Consider the following 23,784-nt stretch of genomic DNA (forward strand, 5'->3'; position numbering starts at 1 on the left):
GACCCACTACTGTGTCTCTTCTGAAGCTCCGTTACCAGTGTTGCCAACCCCTCGATGCTGCTCAGCCCTACACAGGCAAAGAAATGACCCTACATTACCCCACGGCCCAGGAAAAACAAATCGGACAATTATTTTAGCTGCAATTGGCCTTAATATATATATATATATATATATATATATATATATATATATATATATATATATATATATATATATATATATATATATATATATATATATATAAAGAGAGAGAGAGAGAGAGAGAGAGAGAGAGAGAGAGAGAGAGAGAGAGAGAGAGAGAGAGAGCAAAAAAAATAATAGTATGGAAACTTTATTTACCCTTGTCTGGTATAATTTGTTTGTTCAGTTTTAAAATAGGTCAGAGTCTTCACTGTGAGAATGAGACGAACTACACACACAGCTCGTTGCTAGGGATTAGGAGAAAACGTTGCACTGTGTATGCGCGACCAATGTTAGGCAGAGAAAAACTGTTGGCTTGGCCTGAGTACGTAGCATAGCTGCCGCTGTAAGTTACCTAATTTAAAAATCCATTGCAACAATTTAAAAAACACATAGCACCCGAGGCGACCGATGTCCTTACTAGAGAATTTCCAGCATTGCACATTCACAGGAATATATCAGAGATGTCCCTAAACTATAGACATTTCAACATTGAGTGGTTCCAACACCTCGAGGGCATCTCATGGCAGCACCCGTGACTTCTCTGCCGAACCTGTGTCTGCCAGAGTTCATTTATTTTACACCCAAACACCAAGAAGGTGTAGTATAAGTCGGTCTGAATCCTCGTGCTGGGGTTACATTGGGTACAGGATTAGATGAATGGAGGTCTATTAGGAAGGGAATAAAGGAAAGAGTAAAAATATATAGAAAAAATGAGAGGAAATTAACATAAGAAAATGCAATAACACTAAAAACATTAGAGTAAGAAAAAGACCGAGGAGAAGGAGGAGGGAGTAACAGTAATACAAAAAGAGACGATAAGGGTGATAATGAAACAAAGCGAGTAATAACATGATTAAGAGAGAGACAATAAGAGGCACTTCCTCGAGAGACGTAGAGTGAGGTGTACGGTTTAAACGGGAGTCAGGGCTAAACAAAGGTGACATAACAAAGGTACTCAAACTATCCAACCAGGAGGGAACTCGTAACAATGGTTTTAAATTAGACAAATTGAAATTAAAGCGCGAGATAGGTAAACATTGGTATGTAAATAAAGTAGTGGACGAGTGGAACAAGTTACCAAATATCATCATTAACTCGAACACGCTGGATAGCTTCAGCTATAGGTTGGGCGGATATATGAGCGATAGGGGTTGGGTGTAAATGGGATTGCCCAGTATGGAACAATAGGCCCACTGCAGTTTCCTCCATTCTTATGTTCTTATGTATTCATGAGGCTAGACTCTGATAATGTGACCAATACTCAAACCTGTACACCGTCAGTTTTACGAATCATCCTGGGACGTAATTTGCATCATTCTGAACAAGGAGACAGCCAAAGGGAGTGTCGTCGCCCCGGGTGAAGGTAACGCCGCCAGGACTCACGACAAGTGGGGCGGCAACAGAGTCCTAGTTAACCCAAGTGGACCTGTTCATGTTTACTGCCGGTGAATTTGCATAGAGAGATTGACTGAAAAAACACGTCTCATATCCCTCCCTTCACCTCTACCTTCTCTCACTTCTACCATCTCTCACTTCTATCTTCTTTCACTTCTACCATCTCTCACTTCTATCTTCTCTCACCTCTCCCTTCTCTCATCTCTACCATCTCCCACCCCCTTCCATCACTCTCTCTTACTTCCTGTGGTCTTTGACTTCACCTTGTCTCTCCTCACCCTCCCTCACTTCACTTGAACTCTCCTCACCCCTCCTTCATCTCACCTCGTCTCTACTCACCTTCCCTCACTTCAACTCGTCTCTCCCTTACTTCATAAGAACATAAGAACATAAGAAAATAAGGAGTCTGCAATAGGCCGGTTGGCCTGTGCATGGCAGCTCCTGTCGAGAGTTACTACCACTCTCTATCATCCATGTATCTATCTAGCCTCCTTTTGAAACTTTCCAGAGTTCCACCACTTACTACAAAGTTGCTAAGCTTGTTCCACTCGTCCACCACCCTATTTGTGAACCAGTTTCTTCCTATATCCCTCCTAAACCTAAACTTATCCAACTTAAATCCGTTGCTCCGAGTCCTCTCCTGCTCGGATATTATAAGAACTTTATCTATATCCCCTTTATTGATTCCTTTCACCCACTTAAATTCTTCTATCATATCTCCCCGCACTCTTCGTCTTTCTAGGGAATGCAAGTTAAATTTCTTTAACCTATCCTGATATGGAAGGTTTCTAAGTCCCGGAATCATTTTCGTCATTCTTCGCTGCACCGACTCAAGTGAATTGATATCCATTCTATAATAAGGGCATCAGAACTGAACCGCATAATCGAGGTGCGGCCTGACTAGCGCAAGATATAGTCACAACTTCACGTTGCGTCTCCTCACCTGCCACTTACCTACAACCCGTAACTAATGATCGTGAAGTTTGGTTATTTCACGCCTTCCATCTGCTAGTTTCTTTTACTTCTTCTTTATCTTCATGTTTATCAATATATTTTTTTCTTTATTCTTATTCATCTTTACACCAACACTCCCTATTTTACACCAACACTCCCTATTTTACACCAACACTCCCTATTTTACACCAACACTCCCTATTTTACACCAACACTCCCTATTTTACACCAACACTCCCTATTTTACACCAACACTCCCTATTTTACACCGACACTCACTATTTTACACCGACACTCCCACATTTTACACTCTATTTTACACCGACCTCTCCCTATTTTACACAGAGCACTCCTATTTTTACACCATCACTCCTATTTTACACCGACACTCCCTATACACACCACCTGCCTATTTAAGTGTGTTTATCGTTTCCCCCTCTCTACTGTATATCTCGTTATTCAGATTTTAATAACTATAAGGATATACCTATACCCATACCGGATAAAAAATACCCACCTACCTATGCCTACACTTACCTACTCAGATGCACGGTTTCTTTAGAGTTGGTATTGCTGTAGAAACAAACAAGACAATTTAGGTTTTCAAAGAGATTGACTCTCTCTCTCTCTCTCTCTCTCTCTCTCTCTCTCTCTCTCCTTTACACACACACACACACACACACCTACCTCCTTAATTTGGCACTCTATTATTTCCACAAAGCATTGTATCTTACACACCCTTGCAAGTAAAGCCCCCCCCCACACACACACTCTCACAAATCACCCCCTCCACAGACACACACACACAGACATACATACGCACACACATACACATCCGTACATACAGGTACACAAATCATCACCACACACGTAATAATAATAATAATAATAATAATAATAATAATAATAATAATAATAATAATAATAATAATAATAATAATAATAATAATAATGGTTGCCCCTCGTGTACGAGGATGGCCGGCCCTAGGGCTACCTAGGCGTGAATTTGTTTAAGGTGTAGAAGCTGTTGCCAACGCAACAACCACACCCTGAGTTAACGAGCTGCATGACCCACTGTCAAGGAATAGTCCGAGAAGACCGGACATCCAGGTTCCCAATTACTGCTGGGTAGACAGAGGCAAATGGCGTAAAGAAACTTGCCCATAGTTTCACCACTCACTTGAAAGGCGAGCATGCTTACACACACACACACGTAAATCACTCCCTACATACACATATTCTGAGAAAAAAATAGACCAAGTGTTCGTAATATATCACGAATCCAGGAAAAAGAGTCACAGAACCTTACCTAACCTAACCCAACCTTGTCTATTTTATTGCTTTAATTGTTAATAATATTTAAATAAAACGTGACTTTTTTTTCCCTAGTTAAAATTGTGACTTTACTTCCGTTCACGACATTATCACGTGATTGTACCGAGATCAGGACAGGTTGGACGATAAGACACCGCCCTGGGAACACTCTATAGCCAACAAAGAACTTCACTTACCTACAGTACCTACCCAGGCCGTAAAACACGTCCTAACTGGCGTTTACAATTATAATAAAGACCATTTTAGGATATTAGTATTGACCAACCATTATAAGAGGCTATCAGGTAGTTGGCGGGTGTTTTTTTTAACGCAAAATAACAGTACTAATTAGTGATGGTGTAATTGGTTTCTTTTGCTGGTATCTGGTACCATTATCACTTAATACTGACACCAAATCACACACGTAGCGGTTGATTATAGAAAACGCGTCATCTATTAAGCCTTGGCGGGTGAGTCAATGTTTACCAGGAAAGAACAAACATGGCCGCCACCTTTCCTAAGCCCCGGCCCGCCCCACTCCAGCCCAACCCCACCCCACCCCACCCCGCTGATTGCCTCTCTCAGATCCCATATAGTTTTTGTTGACATGGGGCGACATATCACCTAGAGGGCCATTGGGGTCATGTAATTAGCTGCGTAACATCCAAGCAGCGTTACGGTATATAATCATCAGGGATATAAGCTAAGGGTGCCTAATCTTCACGTGACCTTTACTATTGCTACCATCCTCACTACTCAGAACCAAAGCTCAGAATACCCTAGTACAATTATGGGTAGTTAAGTCATCATCACCTTGGTACCACATACACACAGACACGCAAACTACCACTTGTGTTGTTTAGTGTAGTTGCCACAAATGTCAAGTACACCATGAGATGCTGTTATGATTGGTCAATGTATTCCACTCTCTCACTGTATAGCATCCATCCAACCATCCACTTGCCCATCCATCCATCCACATCAAACCACCTACACCATACTATCCACCCATCTAGATCTGTCAACTATCCATTCAACTATCCACCACCTTATACCAGCCATCACACATCTGTTTATCATCCACCCAACTACCCACCCGTCCACCTATCCATCTACCCACACCACACCATCTATCCACCCACATCTGTCTGTCTACTAACCACCCACTCACTCACCCACCCATCTATCTACCCACACCATATCACCGACCCACCCACATCCGACTCTAACACAACCACCACAGTACTAACCACAGTGACCACAAGAGATAATTATACCCTAATCACCACGTTGGCTATTAACCACGACTACTAACTACCACAATTGCCACCACCATTACCACCCTCAGAGACAGTTAGCTACCATCATCCCCCACCATAATCTCCACAACCACCATCATTTCCATCCACAGCCATCAACAACCATTCACAACAACAACTACTACCATAACTAACAACAATCACCACCTACAACCACCACGACCACCAGCCCAGCAGGAAAAAATTATGAAGAACAACGTCAGCAGCAAAAACGTCAGCTACACCAATGTCAGCAACAAGTGTCAGCTCATACACCTACAGAACCACTATACACATGCGAAACTGTGTACCTACATTGTTTATATACTTACCGAACCAATTGTAAACTCGTATAACTAATTTCTTGAATATGTATGTATGTATGTATGTATGTATGTATGTATGTATGCATGTATGTATGTATGTATGTATCGGGCTGAGAGAGAGAGAGGAACTACACCCCCAGCTGCCTGTGTGTACGCTTCTGGGTGTATCGCTTAGTGACTGTGTACACAAACACCTTCCCGGCCGAATCAGCAGGGACAGTCTTGGCGCCACGATCCATCACCAAATGAATATGATGTATTTCTTTGTGTATGAACCTCTGTCCTGCGTGTCAGTGAGATGTGATACCACCCTCAGTGAAAAGACCTGACTTGAATTACTCAGAATAGGCAAACTGTACTATAAGCTTTGTCAATAAATTTGTTAAAACTAAAAACCAGAAGGAGGGGGAAGAGGGAAAGGGAGGGGGAAGAGGGAAAGGGAAGGGGGAAAGTGGAAAGGATGGAGGGGAAGAAGAGGGGAGATGGAAGGGGTAAGGGGGGGAGGAGAAAAAGGTGGGTGGAAGAGGGAAGGGGGGGAAGGGGGAAGGAGGGAAGGGGAGAAAAGGGAACGGGGAAAGAGGGAAAGAGGGAAAGGGGGAAGAGGAAAAGTGGGGGGAGGGAAAGGGAGGGAGGGAAGGAGGGGTTAAGTGGAGAGAAGGGGGAAGGGAAAGGGCGTTGTAAAAGAAAGGGAGAGGGAGAGGCGATAGGAGAGAAGGGGGAAGGGAAAGAGGGAGGAAAATGCAGACGAAAAAAATGGAATGGGAGATAGGATAAGGAGAGAGAGAGAGAGAGAGAGAGACAACAAGGTCAGGCTGTGGTCGACACATAATATCTCAATCAGTCTAAATTTGGGTAAATATGAGAGAGTTCGTGGGAGTGTAATATCCTTTGTTATTTTGCTGTGGCGTTGTGCTATAATGGCGTGACGTTGCAGTGACGTAGTGCTGTTGCTGTGACGTAGTGCTGTGACGTAGTGGTGTTGCTGTGACGTTGTGATGTATTTCTGTATTTATATGTATATTTGTACTGTAAGTGTATATATTCCTGTAATTTACCTGTAATATATATTCATAAACTGTATTTGTATCGGTATTCTTATCTTCAACTTAAAAGAACTTAAACTGAAGTACCTGTGATATATATAATTAAAAGATACCTGTAATTTACCACCAATCACTGACCTGATAATTCCACCAATCACTGAGTCTTTATTCCCACTCTTCCTCTTATCTTATCTTATCTCGAGGCTCTTACATCTCTGTTTACTGTACTTTCTCTCCCTAAGTGCATGGCGGGGGGGTGGGGAGGAGGGGTGAGACGGGAAGTGGTATAGGAGGAGGGTAGGGGAGGTGGATGAGGGGAGGAGGAGAGGACGGGGTAGTGGGGGGTAACGGGGGATGATGGAAGAGGGAGGTGGGGGGAAGGGGTAGTGGTGTAGGGGGAGGTGAGAAAAGGTGTGGGTAGATTGTGGTGGGGGAAGGGAGATGGGAGTGATGAGAAGGGAGGTTGTGGAGAGGGGGTGATGGGTGAGTGAGGAAGGGAAATATCTAGTGGTGGAGGGGAGAAGAGGAGGTGGAGAGGGAGGGGGGTGGTGGTGGGGGAAGGCAGGGTGGTGGTGATGGAGGATGGGGTGAGCAAGGAAATGGTGTGGTGGGGAAGAAGTGTGGGAAAAAGGGGAAGATGGTATAGTGAGGGAGGGGAAGGGGAGGAGATGGGGAGGGGAGGAAGTGGTAAGAGAGATGGGGGTGAGGATAGGGGAGTGTGGAGTGTAGTGGATGAGTGAGGGGGGGAGGGAGGGGGTGAGTTCTCCAAGACAGTGTTGCCAATTTATCCGGGCATCCCCGAGTCTTTGAAATAAGAATCTGTTTTAAGAGTCATCATCAGGGTTTAACTGGCACCGTTTTATCTAAGGAATGCCAGTTCTTTAAGAGGCCACGAGTATCACCTTCTAACTGGCACTAATTTCCTGTTTACTTCAAGGAATTTAAGTTATTTACAGCCACGTGGTAGAATCAGTTCACCTGGCGTAGGTAATTAAGGCAGTAAGGTAACACGGTATGTATTTGGTTACCTGAGTTAAAACTATCTACGTCAATTTAATTCGGTTAAAAAAAATCACCTGGAGATTCGTCACCTAAAGCCAATTTCACCTGAAGATTAACCTTACCCCTTAAAATCAGTTAAGAAGTTAGTTTTTCAAGAAGTTAGGTTAGTGTTAGTTAGGTTAGTGTTAGAAGAAGTTTAAGAAACATAAATCAGCATCAAAATCTATAATAAACGAATATAACCCCCCCACTGCATACAACAATAAAACCCGGAACTAGGGATGGACTAAACGAGGTGAATTGATTAAGTACATGGTTAACTAGGAAGGTATGGGGGGGGGGAGGTTATGGTCTAGTTATAGATGAAGGAAACTAGTAGAAGCTATTTTTTTTACTTAAAGATGGCAAACAATATCAAAGAACAATTTTTTTTGACAAAGAAAAAAACCCTGACTATTTCTGACTCGTGGGGAAAAAAATGCGACTTAACAGGTTACTTCGCTACAAGAATACAAATTAAGAGCACACACACACACACACACACACACACACACACACACACACACACACAAGAGGTCAAAATCCACTTACTTTTCTCCCACTTGTCTCTGAGGCCAGCGAGGGAGGACATGATCTTGACGCGGTGAGCCTGATGCCTTACACCCAGCTCCTTGATGGCCGCCTCATCATAGTAGAGGATGTCCTGTAGGTGAGAGAAGGTGAGAAAAGGTGAGAGAAGGTGAGAGAACGTGAGAGAAGGTGAGAGGAAGGTGAGAGAAGGTGAGAGAAAGAAAGAACGAACGAACGAGAGAGAGAGAGAGAGAGAGAGAGAGAGAGAGAGAGAGAGAGAGAGAGAGAGAGAGAGAGAGAGAGAGAGAGAGAGAGAGAGAGAGAGAGTATTAATGAACTAAAAATAAGTTAAGAGATTTGAATACATAAGAGGAATAACAGTAAAGTGTATTAAAGGCAATTAACAGTTGAATAAATAAACGAATATATGAATAATAATGAATAAATCTTCCTTCCTTCTCCCCCTCTTCCCCCTTCTCCTCTTCCTCCTCCTCCGCACTCGCCTCCTCCCTCTCCTCACACGTATTGACCTCTTCTACCTACTCTTCCTCCTTCTACGCCTCCTACTCCTTACCATCTCCCTCCTCTTCACTTTTATTACCCTCTTCTTCTACCTCTCTTCTCCTCATATCATCCTCTTATCTCCCTTCCCCCCTCTCTTATCTGCCTTTCCCTCCTCGTTTTTTACCTCTCTCTCTTGCCCCTTCCTCCCCTCACCCCCTTTTTTTCCTTCCTTCACTTGCTTTTCCTTCCTTCCCTCACCTCACCTCCCCTTCCTTTCTTCCTTCCCCCACCTCATCTTCCTTCCCTCACCTCCCCTTCCTTCCCTCCCTCATCTAGAACATAAGAACATAAGAATGGAGGAAACTGCAGCGGGCCTATTGGGCTTGGCCCATACTGGGCAGTCCCGTTTACACCCAACCCCTATTGCTCATATGAGCATCCAACCTATGTTTGAAGCAATTCCTTCCTTCCCTTATTGCCCTTACTTCTCCCACCCCTCTTCCTTCCTTCCCTCACCTCCCCTCTCCCTCACACTCCACTTGCCTTATCATGACCGCCGTCCACCCGGGCCACCAACGTTAAGTAAACAAATCAATATTTAGGCTATTTTCACTCCCCTACGTCCTGGAGGGGGAGGTTGGGGGAGGGTAGAGGGGAGGGGAGGGGAGGGGAAGGGTGTGGAGGGGGAGGAGGAGGAAGGGTAAAGGAAAAGAGAGGTGAAGAAGGAAAGAAGAAGGAAAGATGTGAGTGGGAGGGAAAGGGTGTATGGAGGAGGAAGGGAAAGAGGAGTAGAGGAGAGGGAGAGGGGAAGGGAGGGGAGGGAGAGAGGAAGGAGTGTGGAGCGGGAAGGGGTGTGGAGAGGGAAGGGTGTATGGAGAGGGAGGGTGTGGATGGCAGCTAATGGTCACATCACCTTCATAATTAAGTCGTTCATGTTTAATTAATTCCATAAATCTCCTGGCATTATTTCCCTAATATTTCCTAGTTAACATTTTTATTTACTATTTCATCTTATTTGTATTGTATTAATAAATTCAATGTTTCGCTTCTATATATTTTTTTTAATAATTACTTTTACTATTCTTGTATATTCTTCCATTTCTCCTTTCCTTTTATTACGATCTTTATTAATATTTGTCATTATAAATTTTTACTATAAGTTCTCAGTGTTATTTTGAGACCGTTTCTGATGTTAGCGTTAAGTCCTCACGCCTCCCATCGTAGTTACTGGTTTAGAGACCCAAATTGTTTGACTTTGACTCTGATGCCTTTTGTTTAGGTAGAAAAAAAAAAGAAGTGTAGTGATGAAGATCTAAGAGGTGAAATTATAAATAAAGTGGGAGAATTAAAAGAATCTGGGCTCAATCAGATCGCTGCGTGATGTTTTCTGTCGTCCAAGTTGTGTTTTTGTTGTATACTGTAATACGTCGTCAGTCTTTTCTTAGGGTGTTTAGAGAGAGAAATACTTATATAGTAAATAAAAGGAAGGGGGTTGGAGAAGCCTGCTAGGTTCTTGTGAAGCTGGCAGTCATTCTTATCTTTTGCAATTTTTTTTCACTTGGCTGTATGTATAAAAAAAACTACATGGAATTGTTAGTAGTTCAGAAATAATAATTGTTAAACGGACAGGTGCTAGAGAGCCCAAATTGTTGAGGCGCAGTAAAAAAAATAGCATCTAAGTTATTGAAGGACAGTAAAACAAAAGAGCATCTAAGTTATTGAAGGACAGTAAAACAAAAGAGCATCTAAGTTATTGAAGGACAGTAAAACAAAAGAGCATCAGTATCACCTTTGAGAATCTATCGTCTGACTCTTGGATCCGGTGGGTGAGTCAACACGACATTAATGGACGGTTTTCTTCACAGATTTATATTTTTTACTATTTTCCTTGACTCTTGTGAGGCGGAAAAATACAAAAACACTCCAGCTGATGACTTTCTCTAGCGAGGAAGATGTCGAGAGTCTTGCTCAACCAACAGTGCATAAAATGGCATCGTTGTTATGTTCGTAAAATCATTCAATCATATAGACTTTGGACCGTAAAATAGCGGTCTATATTTTTATCAGTGACGAACAAAATATTTAATCCAATGACTATAAAATACATCTACTTTGTATACATTTGATTCTTTTTTAAATTAATGGAAGTATTCTTTTAAAAATTTCTAGCTAAATAAAAGTTTCTAGCCATTTTATCGAGCGCCAAAAAAGTATCTTAACGATTTTGTGCGACAATATGACACAGCGGACGAAGGATTTTGACAACCCTACCGAGACAACAGGAGTCGAGATGTTCATTGTGAAATCCATCGGACTCCTTCCTAGAGATACTTTCTGGAACAAGTACTACTATATTGACACTGAGGGACACACACACACACTGGTCGACCATGGGAGCCTCGCTTTAATGAGACAACTTAACAAACATGTGGACGATTCTTATATGTTGTTATTTACGTTTCACTTTCTACCTTTACCTTATCGAGTCAAGTCTTACAGTGTGGGGATGATTCAGATGCCTCAACCAGTGACGTCACACAGGTAGGAGCGAGGATGGGCGTGGGAACGAGAGAGAATAATACACAGGTGTTAAATATAAACTGCCGTGTGACTATTACCTTAAACATACCAGCGCAGGTGTTCACTCGAAGAAGTCAATTAGGAAGACAAAGATTAAGTAATTCAATGATAATAAGTTACAATAGTCTTTTTATATCATTGAATAGTAAAGGCTCACAGGAACATTAGACACCCCAGTTTATTCCACCTGTTGATTAAACACCCTAACGCTACCTGGGGGAGGTTAGATTAGGTTAACAATAAGTTTAGGTAGGTTAGGTTAGGATAACATTAGTTTAGGTTAGATTAGATTAGGTTAGATTAGGTTAGGTTAGGTTAGATTAGGTTAGTTAGGTTAGATTAGATTAGGTTAGGTTAGGTTAGGTTAGGTTAGATTAGGTTAGGTTAGGTTAGATGAGGCTAGATTAGGTTAGGTTAGGTTGTATAGTTAGGTTAGGTTAGTGTTAGAATATTTAACAATCAGGTGAAATAAATTGGGGTGCCTAATCACCTGCAGGGTGAGCCAAAATAACACTAAACCTTAACATTAACCTCAAGACACAGGTAACATAGATACGAGGTGTGAGTGACCCAGGTGTAGTGGAGGTGGATGACCCAGCTTCACCCCCAGTCACTCACATCAATGCTGGAGGAGTTCTGCCTACCACCTCAACACCCAGTTCCCAGTCACTCATCTCAACGCCATGAGTTCCCCAGTCACTCACCTCAACACTGAGTTCTCAGTCACTTATCTCAACGCCAAGGAGTTCCCCCAGTCACTCACCTCAACACCGAGTTCCTCAGTCACTCATCTCAACGCCGAGGAGTTCCCCCATTCACTCACTTCAACATCCAGTTCCCCCAGTCACTCATCTCAACGCCAAGGAGTTCCCCCAGTCACTCACCTCAACACCGAGTTCCTCAGTCACTCATCTCAACGCCGAGGAGTTCCCCCATTCACTCACTTCAACATCCAGTTCCCCCAGTCACTCACCTCAACGCCGTCGAACCTTGAGAAGAACCCAATGTACTGCGGGAGGTCGAGGGAGGTGAGCCAGGACTTGCACTCCAGGTGAGGACGTCGAGGCAGCCACGACATCCTGCGCAGGGAGGCACCGCGACGCAGGCTTGACACCAACGACCCGCCTGTAGAAGGTAAGACCAGAGGTTACTTCGTGTGCTGGTGGTGGTGGTGGTGGCAGTGGCGGTAGTGTGGTGATGGTGGTAGTAGTGGGGGTTGTGTGTGTGTGTGTGTGTGTGTGTGTGTGTGTGTGTGTGTGTGTGTGTGTGTGTGTGTGTGTGTGTGTGTGTAAATCAACAAAATATAATCTTATTCTTACATAGACCAATACACTCTACCAGACGCTCAACAGTATACCTGAAATATGACACAGCTAAGAATATGACACTAATAGAATGGACGATACTTAAAAATTACAAATATATTATCAATTATTCCTATTCTCTTTTCTTTAATACATTTTTTTTCTCTCTTTATTTTTTTTTTACATCAGCTAAATTCCTTTCCCCAGAACCCCTTACCACAACAGCCACAGGTTCTTAGGTTCTAGTCAGTATCGGTAAAGTAGACAAACTGCTGAACCAATATAAAAAAAAATATCGAGAAAAAAAATAATTGATGGATGATAGGAAAGAAGACCAAACACAAACACGATGGAGTGGTTCGGTCTGTACACAACGCCATCTTAAAGTGACGTGTGTTGAGTCTCCTACATCAGTCAAGTACCTAAGAAAAACTTACATATTTATCAATCAACACCAAAGCCCTTTTTCTCCAGAACACTTATTGATGAATTGAATTTTTGGGGGGGGGGGGTAATTTTACAGCTGCTAGTTTATCGTACACCCTATACTCATCCTGTGAGCGGTATAGGGAGAAAAAGGATTACAGAGGTCACAAAGGATGTTTATCAGATCCTTCGAGTAGTCAGAGAAACAACTTCTTCTTAAACATGAAGGAACAACTCAGGAACAATAAACTGAGTCACTTATGAAGGAACAACTCAGGAACAATAAACTGAGCCACTTATGAAGGAACAACTCAGGAACAATAAACTGAGTCACTTATGAAGGAACAACTCAGGAACAATAAACTGAGTCACTTATGAAGGAACAACTCAGGAACAATAAACTGAGTCACTTATGAAGGAACAACTCAGGAACAATAAACTGAGTCACTTATGAAGGAACAACTCAGGAACAATAAACTGAGTCACTTATGAAGGAACAACTCAGGAACAATAAACTGAGTCACTTATGAAGGAACAACTCAGGAACAATAAACTGAGCCACTTATGAAGGAACAACTCAGGAACAATAAACTGAGTCACTTATGAAGGAACAACTCAGGAACAATAAACTGACTCACTCGTTCATAGTCCCTTAATCCTGTCAGCTAAATGTTCCTTTATGGTTGGTCATGTGAGAATGTACTCAAGTCTCACCTAAGCATTGATGTATAAGTTACGGTGGGCAAAATGGCTTCAATATTGGTCTGAGACTAGAGTTAAGAGGTGTGTGTGTTTTTTCTCATTCCAAGTGAAGGATGGAGGCAAATTTTACGCTCGAATACCACCCCCCACTCTCTCTCTCTCTCTCTCTCTCTCTCTCTCTCTCTCTCTCTCTCACTCACACACACACACCCACACACACCTTAGAGTATATATACACACAAGACCTTTCTAATCAAACAGTGAGGACCGTCATGCTGGCTGGCCAAATAGAGGTCCGCGACACACACACACACTAGTCTTCCCCCTCTTGGTAACCTGAACTTGTCTTGGTGTTGCTTGTGAGGCGAAGAGACAGCCCATGTAGCTACGATCTGCTCTCTCTCTCTCTCTCTCTCTCTCTCTCTCTCTCTCTCTCCCCCCTGTAGCAATGGCGGCAAGAATTAACGAAAAACTGAAAGAGAGAGAAACGGAAAGAGAGAACAAGAGGGAGAATAGAAAATGAAAGGGAATTTGAGAGAAGATGGAGAGAGAAAAACAAGATTAGAGAAGATGAAGAAGGAGAAGGTGATGAATATGGTAATTAAGAGGAGATGAAGAAGAAATGAGGGAGATAATTAAGGTGAAAGTGAACGTAGGAAGAACGGAAACAGGAAGAGAGAAAGGGAGGAAGAGAAAGCAAAAAAAACAATTAAAAGTGAGAGAGAGAGAGAGAGAGAGAGAGAGAGAGAGAGAGAGGATGATTGGGGTGAACACCTGCTACCACCAAGACCATCACCACTACTACCACTACCACCACTATCAACACCACCACCACCACTACTACTACTACCACCATTACCACCATCACCACAAGTACTACCACATCCACGACTATCACTGTTTAACCACCATCACCACTACCACTTCCACCACCATCCCCACCACTACACACACACTCACACACACACAGGTAACATGGCCACACACACAGGTAACATGGCCACACACACAGATAACATGGCCACACACACAGGTAACATGGCCACACACACAGGTAACATGGCCACACACACAGTAACATGGCCACACACACAGGTAACATGTACACACACACAGGTAACATGGCCACACACACAGGTAACATGGCCACACACACAGGTAACATGGCCACAAGTAACAATACAACACAGGTAACATGGCCACACACAGGTAACATACACACACATATGCACACACACAAGTAACATGGCCACACAACAGGTAACATGGCCACACCTCGCCTACATTACCTGTTGCTTCTACCTGATGAATAATAATCATTATCACCAACCACCACATCAGCCAGTCAACCACCACGTCAGCCAGTCAATCGCCATGTCAGCCAGTCAACCACCACGTCATCCAGTCAACCACCACGTCATCCAGTCAACCACCACGTCAGTCCAGTCAAACACTACATCATCCAGTCAACCACTACGTCATCCAGTCAATCACGACGTCAGCCAGTCAACCACGACGTCAGGCAGTCGTCAGCCGAACCAAGACGTCAGCCAGTCAACCACGAAGACAGTCAACCACGACGTCAGGCAGTCAACCACGACGCCAGACAGTCAACCACGACGTCAGGCAGTCAACCACGACGTCAGCCAGTCAACCACGACGCCAGACAGTCAATCGACGTCAGTCAGTCAACCACGACGTCAGTCAATCAACACGACGCAGCCAGTCACCACGACGCCAGACAGTCAATCGACGTCAGTCAGTCAACCACGACGTCAGTCAATCAACCACGACGTCAGCCAGATAGATACACATCCAGAGTCAAAAGTGACCTGAGAAAAAAGAGAGAGAGAGAGAGAGAGAGAGAGAGAGAGAGAGGCGCGTGGACCTAACAAGAATGTAATCAAAACATTTCTTTACGGTAGGGAAACTTTCTCCCAGATAACTAGACCAAACGTGTAGATAATTGAAATATCTCTCTCTCTCTCTCTCATACACACACCTAGACAATCTGTTACCTTAATGAGTGTCTCTTGACCCCGTTGGAAGCTTCGACTCGTGTAAGCTTCGAACAAGATTCGTTCAATGTTGACACCAGAGCATTTAACTAACCTATCCTGACCTGACCTAAACTGACCTAATCAAACCTGACCTAACCTAACCTAACCTAACCTAACCTAACCTATCCTGACCTGACCTGACCTGACCTGACCTAACCTAACCTAACCTAACCTAACCTCTTATACACAACTACAGGTATATCAAAAGGACACAACATTCCATACACTGACAATAATAACAAAAAACCACAACATAACATCAACAACAAATAACTATTACACCCAACATTAACAACCACAACATAACATAGAACAAAAACTAACCCAACAGTACAACAATAACAACAACTACAACAAGAAGAACAACAAGTATCCCAACAGTAAAACAACAACAACTAAAAAGTACAACAACAAATTACAACAATAACAACAACTACAAAACAACAACAACAACAACTTCCCCAACAATAACAACAAGAAATTACAACAATAACAACAACAAATAAAAAAAATACAACAAATTACAACAATAACAACAACAACAACAAATTACAAACAATAACAAAACAACAATAAATTACAACAATAACAACAACCACAACAAGAGAGGAATAAAATACAGTGATCGAACTTTCACTTTAGCTAAGATGATTTTCCACACTTTCTCTTTCACTGCAGCTCAGAAAAGGTGACTGTAGCGCCACGATGAAACGAAGCCAGGCGACACACACACACACACACACACACACACACACACACACACAGACACACACACACACACACACACACACACACACACACACACACACACACACACACGGGAGAATGAAAAGGTTTGCATGAATGGAAAGGAAGAGAGAGGGAAATGAGAGGAGGAGAGAGAGGCGGAAGAAGGAGGGAGGAAGGGAAGAGAGAGAGAATAAAAGAAGAAAACAAGAAAACATAAACAATTACATTATTAATTATTATTATTATTATTATTATTATTATTGTTGTTGTTGTCGTTGTTGTTGGTTTTTATTGTTGTTTTGTTATTGTTATTGGTATATCAACTCTAAAGGATATATACCCACTGTTAATTTATATTATAAACATTATAACACAGTGGTGATACTGGTATTTGTTCTCAACCAAAGAAAATTGACAAACTGATGATGATTATATATGTGTGTGTATGTGTGTGTGTGTGTGTGTGTGTGCCCCTCTCTCTTCCTCCCCCTTTTTCTCCTTCTCTTTCCTTTCCATTCATTCAATCTTCGTTTTACTCTCTCTCTCTCTCTCTCTCTCTCTCTCTCTCTCTCTCTCTCTCTCTCTCTCTCTCTCTCTCTCTCTCTCTCTCTCTCTCTCTCTCCTCTCACTCTCCTCACTCTCTCCCCACCCTCACTCCCTCCCCTCACCCTCTCCCTCACTCCTCACCCTCACCCTCACTCCCTCACCCTCTCTCCCTCACCCCTCACCCCTACCCTCACCTCTCCCTCACCCCTCACCTCACCCTCACTCCCCACTCCTCACCCTCCCTCACCCCCACCCCTCTCTCCCTCACCCTCACTCCCTCACCCTCACCCTCTCCTCCCTCCCTCACTCCTCACCCTCTCACCCTCTCTCCTCACCCTCACTCTCACCCTCACTCCCTCACTCCCTCCCTCACCCTCCTCCCTCACCCTCACCCTCCCTCACCCTCCTCCTCACCCTCTCCTCACTCCCTCCCTCACCTCACTCCCTCACCCTCACCCTCCCTCACCCTCACCTCCTCACCCTCCTCACCCTCTCCTCACCCACTCCTCACCCTCACCTCACTCCCTCACCCTCACTCCCTCACCCTCTCTCTCCTCATTCTCCCTCACCTCACTCCTCCCTCCTCACCCTCTCTCCTCTCCCTTCTCCCTCACCCTCTCAGCCTAAAATACACAAGTATTCCCATAAAGGTGTGATGTGTTGCTTCCTAAGTCCGGGAGTACTAGTTTAATGGCCGCTCTTCACCACCCTTCATAATGCTGTCTCACTTATGTAATTAGTCAAGATTATGGGTGTGTGGGTGTGGGGAGGTGTGTGGGGGTGTATGTGGGAGGTGTGTGGGTGAAAAGTGTGTGTGTTGGGAGGTGGTGTGTGTGTGGGGGGGTGATGTGTGTGTGTTTATCCAAGTTCTCGTGAAGGTCAGTCAGTCAACCTGTTGTTGCAGGTCATAATGGCGATGTTGTGTGTAAGGTCATAAAAGGTCTGGGGGTAAGGAAACACACACACACACACACACACACACACACACACACACACACACACACACACACACACACACACACACACCGTGCACGAACTGATCCTATAAAACAGCCCAGTCCCAACCATTGTAAAATTATCAATAACATGTAATAAATCAGTGTATTCATCCCCAGTAACACTCTCCCTACACTGTCACTATGTTGAAATGAACTGTATTTTAGCTGATCCCATCTAATTACTATATGTATTTGTGTCACTTATGTCCTTGTATATTATTGTATTCGTAACCCATTCCCCAAATATGTAACTGTATATTTTCAGCCTTCTGGCTCCTAAGCTCTTCAATAAACCGTTAATTATTTATTATTTATTATTATTACACACACACACCGATTCTAATACCCTCTCTGCAAGTAAACACACAATCCTATAAGGTCTCAATGACGCTAGGAGAGAGAGGCATAATACACCAGACTAACAATAACTCCGTCAAAACAATCCTGAAGACGACCAGCCTGAGGGAGGAATGAAAGACAAAATCGATCGACACATCCTCTCCTCCTCCCCTCCCTTCCTTCTATCTCTACCCGTGAGATAAAAGAAACCTCAGTGCCCCCCCCCCCTAAGACAGTGAGGGAGGAGAGAGAGAGAGAGAGAGATAGGGGTCAAAATACACCCAAACTAAGGCTAATTTTGACCAACACGGCAAAAAAAAAGAGAGTGAAGTTGGTGGCAAGATAGTGTTATTTACGATCTTCTCTTTGGCTGTTGTATATAAAGGCGATACTCCCGGTCGTATACCATGGTTGAGTGAGACGTATTGTTATCACTTCATTGTGTTTTTTTCCTGCTTTATCTTCGCTTTTTTTTTCTATTTATTTACAGAGAGGAAGATCGTATTGTGTGTTTGTATTTAGTAAGAGTTGTTTTAATCTTGACTAATGTTTGGTGGGTAATTAAAGGTGGTGTTTTTTCGTTGTTTATACAGGGATTTACCACAATTGATTATTTTAATTGCTTGTGTTTGGTGTTTGGTTTTTTTAATTCATAGTCGTTCGTCTTTTGTTTTTGTCTCACAGGTGTTTATAACTCATAGGTGTTAATAACTCATAGGTGTTCATAACTCATAGGTGTTCATAACTCATAGGTGTTCATAACTCATAGGTGTTCATAACTCATAGGTGTTCATGACTCACAGGTGTTTATAGCTCATAGGTGTTAATAACCCACAGGTGTTCATAACTCACAGGTAACCTTCAGGTACCTCACACCTGTCGGTATCCCACAGTGTCAGGTAATTCATCATTAAACCAACAGCTGATAATACACACCTGTTAGTATCTCACAGTAATTATCAGCTCTCCTCTCAGGTGTTGAATGAGTCTTTGTTTCTAACTATACCTTATTAAGACGTGAGAGTCAAGATATGTCAGTTGGCATGGCTACTGTGAACTGAACCACAAAATCAACACACCTGGTTAACGCACCTGGTTAACACACCTGGTTAACGTACCTGGTTAACACACCTGATTAACACACCTGGTAGACACACCTAGTGAACAGACATCCACAGGTAACTTTAGGCAAACAACACAGTTCATCCATCTACTGTACATCAATATTCGACGTCTCTCTCTTTTATCAACTGAATGTCTGTGTGATCGATAAATCAAGTCACTCACCACATACGACCAAGACTAAGAAAAAATGGTCTCTGTAATGTTATTTTTGACACTGTCGGGGGTGAGGGATCAAATGCTACAGTCGATCTTGGCGAGAAAATCTGATCCAAACAAATCCTCTCTGATACGAGTGATTTGTCAGCGATAGTGTAACCTCCTGTATTCGTCAGAGTACACCTGATGACAGTGCTAATCCACAGGTGTAGACAGTACTGAGATACACCTGTCATCTACAGCTGTTTAACATGTCCACACAACACCTGTACTGTCATGATAATTCAACCTGTAACCTGGATGATAACTCTCACAGGTGGGTGGCTGTCAGCTGGCGGTCCACCTTGTAACCTGAGATCTCTACTGACCTAAGAATTGGAGAGGCTAAGGAATGTCAGCCTACCTGTTCATTTACAGACTGACAGGCGCCGCTACACCTCACTAACACCAACATTACAACCTTTGTAAACTTGTCAGGAGTCTTCACGAACGTTGCAGATAATCCTCCTACACTAGCATGTACACGTCAGTAGGTAAGAGTGTAACAAGCAACACCTTTTCATCTCTTCCTCCTTCATCCATCTTCCTCTAATAATAACCACAAACTACTATTATTTCTTCACCAAACTCTAAATTCAACAATACTCTCATCTCAGTTATATAGATTATTAACTTTTTTTACTACATAACATAAGGCGAACATTTTTCTTTAAGTTATCCCTTCTATTGTTATTTACATCCGTTTTCTCTCATCCATCATCACTTAACTTCACCTTGTTCCTACCCTCTACACCACCACCTGCTAACACACTCCTGGTAATGATATACACACGAACATTCTCTCCCTCTTTATCTTTTATTATGTGCTTGTGAGGTAGGAGGAGTGATATAGCTCTTGGTTCTCAGTAATAAATGTTGGATGTTGTGAGTTGTGACGCTTCTTCACATTCTCACAGTAACGTGCCCACTGCCTCACACTGTACAAGATAGGTTTAGTTGAATATCTCTCTCTCTCTCTTTCCTTTTACTCACTTACTCACTTTAAGAACATAAGAGAACATAAAAGTGGAGGAAACTGCAGTGGGTCTATTGCTCCATACTGGGCAGTCCCATTTACACCAACCCCTATCGCTCATATATCCATCCAACCTATGTTTGAAGCTATCCAGCGTATTCGAGTTAATGATGATGTTTGGTAACTTGTTCCACTCATCCACAACTCTGTTTCAAACCAGTGTTTACCTATCCCGCGCCTAAATTTAAATTTGTCTAATTTAAAACCATTGTTACGAGTTCACTCCTGGTTGAATAGTTTGAGTACCTTTTATATCACCTTTGTTTAGCCCTGACTTCTATTTATACACCTCTATCAGGTCGCCCTCACTCTACGTCTCGAGGAGTAAATTAAGATGCTTTAACCTGTCGCTGTACTCAAGGTTCCTAATGCCCGGGATTAGTCTTGTCATTCTCCTCTGAATTCTTTCCAAGGATTCTATATTCATTCTGTAATACGTGACCATAACTGAACTGCGTAATCCAAGTGAGGTCTCACAAGCGCAAGATATAGTTTTAGGATGACCTCGCTAGTCTTGTAACTAACACCCTTTGTGTGAACCCAAGTACTTTATTAGCCTTGTTTCGACAAATACACATTGTTTACTTGGCTTAAGATTCCTACTATCATTACTCCTAAATCTTTCTCACAGTCGGATTTCTCTATATCATCGTTGTTCATCTGATATCTGGTTTCTGTTTACATCTCCTAGACTAAATACTTTACATTTGTCCACATTGAATTTCATCTGCCATTTTTCAGACCATGTAAAAAATTTGTTTAGATCTTCCTGGAGAGAGAGAGAGAGAGAGAGAGACATTTCATCCACCACACAAACTCTATTATACATAAGAGTTACTACAATAATTGTCCAGGTGCTCCTTCCAAACTATCAATTAGTCATCAGGTAACTCGCCCACTTTTTGGTATTAGATAAAAAAAGAAGAATATTGTCTTCTATCAATTTAAATGTCACCTTTATCTAATTTACTATCATGAAACAATAATTCTCCTGAATCGAAAAATAAGAAAAAAGTAAATAATTCCTTCGTCATTCATTTTTTTCATTCCTTTGTTACGGATAGCTTCTTCTTTCATTGACTTCACCGCTCTGTTTATGGCTTTCACGAGAGGACAAAAAATATAATGGAACATGTAGTGTATATCAATGGGTCGAGAAAAATAAAATTATATATATATATATATATATATATATATATATATATATATATATATATATATATATAATATATATAATATATAATATATATATATATATATATATATATATATATATATATATATATATATATATATATATATATATATATATAAAACAGATGGTCAAGGACCCGCCTTCACGATCACGGCGGCCACTTGACCATCTGACCGACCACCAACCGTTGTGTCATTAAAGATTAGTAGGTATACCTAATACCTGACCATTGGACCTGGTCTCACCCCTCTGTATATATACACTTGAGTTTCTAGTCTGTACACCCTGAAGATGGAATTACAAAAGCGCTAACTGTTTTCTTTTCCTTGTAACATATACCTGACGCACCTACAGTGATTTACTTGCATATATATATATATATATATATATATATATATATATATATATATATATATATATATATATATATATATATATATATATATATATATATATATATATATAATTGTGTAATGTATACTTGTATGATAATGCATATGTAATGTACAGTATATGTATATGATAAAATATATTTATTTTATGAATATAAATAAGTAATGTACAGTAGATATAATATATATATATATATATATATATATATATATATATATATATATATATATATATATATATATATATATATATATATATATATATATATATATATACAGTATACATATGTCTGTGTCTGATAATTTACCAGTTCCACCGTCAAGTGACTTGGAAAGACAACATCAAATTCTACGCTTAGATGTGCAACCTATAATTCCGGGGCTGATAATTACGAGGTAGGAGGCGTGGGTCACAGAGGCGTGGGTTACAGAGGCGTGGGTTACAGAGACGTGGGTCAGAGGCGTGGGTCAGAGGCGTGGGTCAAGAGGCGTGGGTTACAGAGGCGTTGGTCCACCAACAAAATTTTCCTCCATCCTTCACGATGCAGAACGTACACACTCAACTAAATCAACGCTGGTACTGACCCCGCCTGTGTTTGACTTACCACCAACGCTCAATAAAATATTCAGTAAAGATGATTTGCATCGATAATCAAACTAACATGGCGGGAAGGACCACCACACACACACACACAAAAAAATGATTTACAATCTTTGACTACGTTAAAAAAAGACATTGAGGTCAAAAAGTTTGGTTCATGTTGATTGGAATTTTCAGGTGACTAGACTTTCCACGTTCGCTATTCCGTGTTGTATATAATGGTTCTTGACCCTTATGTTAGCCGTCAGTAAGGGTCACTTTATATATTATTCACCTTAGGGGTTAGGGAGAATACCAGGTCAACAGTGCGTGAATATTTCAGATAGGATCTCGGTATACACAGTTTGGTTCAGCTCACTCACTAGGCTTTGTGTGGACAGTCATTCATCGCATACGTCACGCGTTCTTGAAACAGGAATCCGAATATGTAAACAAATCCACCCAGGCGTAGGATTTATTTTCCCCAGTACTAAAACTTTAATCCTAGTTGCTGTTCATCCTATAATGGGGATTTTATATACTATTTTGTTCCTAATATCTATCTAGTTTTTATTTAAATGTATCCCAAGAAAATCTGGGAAAATTCGACGTAATCTGTACAAATGTTTAACGATCGACTCTAACAACTATCTTCATCGCCTGATTACTCTGACCGTGGTTGGGTTAGAATGATGGTCTGCAGGCTACACCCAGTAACAGCCTGTGTGATCAGATTGTTTCAGTCGACCAGGAAGCTCCATCACAAATCCAGATGCCGAGGGAGGTGAGGTAAGGGGTGGAGGAGAGTGGATTGTTGGAGGTGGAGTAGGAGGTGGGAGTGATGGGGTGGGGAAGGAGAATGAGGAGGGAGGGTGATGGAGGTGGGGGAGGGCAGGAGGTGGTGGTAGAGGAGGAGGAAGGGCAAGGTGAAAACGAAGACAAATTCACACCTCACACACACACACACACACACACACACACACACACA

At 42.1% G+C, this 23,784-nt stretch overlaps 1 protein-coding gene across 1 annotated transcript in view; it reads right to left on the minus strand.

Moving 5' to 3' along the window:
* The window catches only part of LOC121861540 (breast cancer anti-estrogen resistance protein 3 homolog), a 107,913-nt gene that overhangs the window by 69,122 nt on the left and 15,007 nt on the right, over nucleotides 1–23,784 (minus strand). Inside the window, exons 2-3 of the mRNA XM_042359387.1 lie at nucleotides 12,143–12,294; nucleotides 8,107–8,218 (exon numbers count right to left, since the gene is read on the minus strand). Coding sequence (XP_042215321.1) covers nucleotides 8,107–8,218; nucleotides 12,143–12,294 — 264 coding nt within the window. The remainder of the gene's footprint in view (nucleotides 1–8,106; nucleotides 8,219–12,142; nucleotides 12,295–23,784) is intronic.

Source organism: Homarus americanus, unplaced genomic scaffold (assembly GCF_018991925.1).
Source record: "Homarus americanus isolate GMGI-L3 unplaced genomic scaffold, GMGI_Hamer_2.0 scaffold24260, whole genome shotgun sequence".
NCBI classification, from domain to species: domain Eukaryota; kingdom Metazoa; phylum Arthropoda; class Malacostraca; order Decapoda; family Nephropidae; genus Homarus; species Homarus americanus.